The sequence below is a fragment of the Pinus tabuliformis genome, chromosome 7 (genome assembly GCF_031772625.1).
Source record: "Pinus tabuliformis cultivar Carrire ecotype Pingquan chromosome 7, CPIR1, whole genome shotgun sequence".
NCBI classification, from domain to species: domain Eukaryota; kingdom Viridiplantae; phylum Streptophyta; class Pinopsida; order Pinales; family Pinaceae; genus Pinus; species Pinus tabuliformis.
Window position 1 is genome coordinate 1279731967 of NC_142293.1, and position 4083 is coordinate 1279736049.

Sequence of the window (4083 nt, forward strand, 5' to 3'; positions counted from 1 at the left end):
AACAATTTGTAATTCGGTTGTGACATCTATTTAGTTGTATATGCACATATTGTAAATATGATTTAAATAAGTTCTACCAAAATTACAACTTCATAACTCAATTACAAGATTTTTTGTAAGAAATTATAAATTGTAAAACTTTATCATATAAATATGAATATAATTGTGTTTTGTAAAATAATTTCAATTTAACTTACATATATGAAATATATGTTAGTCTATTTCATATTATACTAATTTCAAATTACAAATATTATATAGTATGCTTTATATTAATCTATTCCTCACTTTAAAAAAAAATAAAAATAATGGACAAGATTAATGTTTAAAATTAATCCAAAACACTTTTCTACTTATACTACCAAAAACATTTTATCAAACTGAAATAAAGAAATTAAAAATCTGAAAAGCTTATTTCAAGTAAAATTATCTGAATTATAATATTTATAATAATCCTATAAAATTTAAAAAAAAAACTTTTAGAGAAATTGCCATAGTGCAAAATTATTATTGCTAATAAAAAGAAATTGCCAAATTGAAATTGAACAAAGAATGCAGATCTCTTATGAGAAAGTGACGCTCATAAGACTACACAACTTTCTCATAAGACTACACAACAACACTTGTATTCACTTAAAAGACGAAACGATTACATCTATAAGAGTATATTTTGATTGAGCTGATTCTTGGAATACAAGAATTGACAACCAACGAAGTCTAATTAAGACGAACGATTTTAACCAGACATAGCAGTTTTAACTGCACATAACTGATTAGGAGAATATTCTAGAGATTTCTCCATTATTGAAACAGAAAAACCACGACCAACTAAGAAAAACGAAGAAAAGGCATCGTCGCTTGTATCCTCCCAGATATTACATTGGAAAGCTGCTGCTCAACTTTGGAAAAGCAGAGAGCGGAACTTTCCGTGGAATGGTCAATCCACATGCTTCCTTCATATCCAACTGTGACGGATCATCGTCCACTCTCCAATCAAAAGTGTGTAACAACTGAGCCAATGCAAGCTGAACCGTAGGAATAGCCATCGATGCCCCTGGGCATCCTCTCCTTCCTGCGCCGAATGGTATCATATTGAAATTTGATGGATCTGTGACATTGACATGTTCGTCTTCCATGAATCTCTCCGGCTTGAATTCAGAAGCATCTGCACCCCACACCTTAGGATCCCTTCCTATAGCCCACACATTCACCATCAACATTGTTTTCTTAGGGATAAAGTATCCTCCTACTGTCACAGACTCTGCAGATTCATGAGGAATCGCTAAGGGCGCCGCTGGGTATAGTCGCAGAGTCTCTTTCACCACACAGTGGAGGTATTTCATGTTTGCTAGATCGGACTCCTTTACTTTCCAGTGTCGGGCAACGACCGATTCGATTTCCTCTTTTAATTTCTTCATTGCACGGGGATGTCTGAGCAGCTCGCTCATTGCCCATTCTAAGGCAATTGATATTCTATCCAAGCCAGCGCCGAACAAGTCCTGCACAAATACAAATCCAATTAGTGCAAAAAGAATGATGAATGACAGAAGTTTAAGAATGAGGGTCGAGGCATACAAGCACAACAGCCTTGATGGTTTCCCGTGTAATTTTGGTGTCCGCCTCAGCCATGTGGAGCAGCACATCCACGAAGTCTTGATCATTAGGCTCTGCGTCTACGGCCTCTTTCTGCAGATGATTAACGGTAACATGGTCGTCTATTATTTTCTCCGCAAATTCATCGAATGTTTTATGAATTTTCTTCATGCGGCGCTTGATACCTTGCAAATCGAGCCAATCCAAATACGGAATGAAGTCTCCAATGTTGAATTCTCCCACTGTAGCTGTCAACTCTGCCATCAGCGCTTTAAACCCTTTGAAATCGCCACCCAAATCATGGTCAGAAAATTTCCTCCCCGCCAGTATTCGCCAAACAATATTGGAGGTGAGAGTGGAGACGGCCTTGCTCACATTCACGCCCATTTTTCCCTTCTCACTCTCCTCCCATATTGAATGGATCATCGCAGACACCTCTTCCTCTCGCACGCTCTTGAAGGACTCGATTCTTTTGGCAGTCAGTAGTTCTAACACGCATATTTTTCTCATTTGCCTCCAGTGATCTCCATACGGTGCGAACACCACATCTTTAGAGTTGGAAAACATTAATCTCCCAGCGGCTGTTGGAGGTCGGCTGGCAAAAATCAGGTCATGAGTTTTGAGAAACTCTTTGGCCGTCTCAGAAGAAGAAACGACGACGGCAGGGACAGAGCCTAAGCGCAGAAAGAGAATGGGACCATATTTGTCAGCAAGGCCTCTAAGAGAACGGTGAGCGGGCAGTACTAATTGGTGGAGATTTCCTATGATGGGCCATGCATAGGGTCCTGGTGGCAGCGTGGCACTAGTTCTTCTCTTGCGCAAAAACCATATCATGAAGAAAGACCAGAGTAGACACAGAACAATTGCTGCGGGAGGCCCCCCATCAGCGACTGTGAATGTTGCAGGGAAAGCTAGAGACTGACGCAAATTATGGAAAGCCATAACGCACACACCCTTCCTAATCACTAAGCACTGAACTCTATGTTTGGAAAGGGAGAAGGCCTACAGCTATTTATAGCACTCAATGTCGGAGTCACATAAGCTCAAGTTCAACCTGAAGTTTAGCCTTCATTCGTCATCACTTTATAAAATTAAAATTATGGAAAGGGTAATTTGATACGCTGGTTTGCCTCTCCGAAAATTCCAAAACAAGGAAAGCACGTAGGACTCATTTCAAAGAATTTCTTGTCCTCATTTAAAATTCTTTTGACCAAATAAGATTTAACACTGTTTTAATATATTTTTCTTTCTTCTTAATAATTATTCCACCAGAAAATCAATTTTATATCTTTTAATAAGATAAGATCGTTTATTTTTCATAAGATCAGATAAAAAAACGTTTAATTTCATTGCAACTCCGTCACCGCGCATACTTTTAATAGGATAAGATCGAACTTTTATCTTATTTAATTGTAATAATTTCATTGCCACGCTAGCCTGTCTCCACGTATATTTTTATAAGATAAGATCAATTTTTTATCTTGTTTAATTGTGTTAATTTCATAGGAACACTAACAGTTTTCCACGTATACTTTTAATAAGATGAGATCGAATTTTTATCTTTTGTGAGAATCTCATTGTAACCCTAGCCCGTATCCACGTACATTTTTTATAAGATAAGATCACATTTTTATCTTATCACTGAATGTGGGTCCAAACATACTTAAAATGAAAATATATATGCTAAAAATTATTGGACCTTCAGTTGATGATGAAGAATTTAATTAACCTCCACTCAGATCATATTAATATGGACTTTTTGACTTTAAACGATTATTTGAAATTTCATGATCAAAAAGAAAAGAAAGAAATATTTTTAAATGAAAATTTTCAATTTTAATTTGATGATTAAAAGGAAATGAGAGAAGCATTTTTAAATCACTATAGTTTTGTATTTTTAATAAGTTAAGAATGTTTGTGGCAGAGATTTTGAAAATTAGATTGGATATATATAAAAGATGAACAATTTAATAGAAAGTACTTTTCATCTTCAACTTTCTTGGAGCTTAAATCGAAATTACAGCAAATTTTGAAAAATTATTATAAATAACAATAAATACAATATTTTTTATTATACATATGTTTTTTGATATATTTATCTTTTATATAGCAAATTTTGAAAAATTATTATAAATAACAACAAATACAATACTTTTTAATATATATATATATGTTTTTTGATATATTTATCTTTTATATATTATTGAAATGTTATATTTCTATTATACCAATCTTCTAGCTTACTAAGTCTCAATTAATCTATTTCGATAAATCTCATTGATCTAAGTGGATTTTAATTGTCTTTATCATTCCAAAATAATAAATAATAGAAAATAAGAGTTATTATTCCTTTATTCTACTTTTGCCCAAATAAAATTTATTGTTACTTTAATATTTTTTTTTCTTAGTAATAGCTTTTTTTAGTCTTAATAAATTTTCCACGGCATAATAATATAAAATAAGATGGTTGTTTTTCCGAATTTTAATTGT

General features: G+C 33.9%; 1 protein-coding gene across 1 annotated transcript; it reads right to left on the reverse strand.

The window, feature by feature from the left end:
* Nucleotides 1–535: 535 nt before the first annotated feature.
* On the reverse strand, nucleotides 536–2590 carry LOC149252158 (cytochrome P450 750A1-like). Its single transcript, XM_089456614.1, has 2 exons — nucleotides 1576–2590; nucleotides 536–1499 (listed from the first exon to the last, which is right to left on the reverse strand). The coding sequence occupies exons 1-2, from the start codon at nucleotides 2533–2535 to the stop codon at nucleotides 876–878; spliced, it is 1584 nt and encodes a 527-aa protein (XP_089312740.1). The 5' UTR covers nucleotides 2536–2590; the 3' UTR covers nucleotides 536–875.
* Between the last annotated feature and the right edge of the window lie 1493 nt (nucleotides 2591–4083).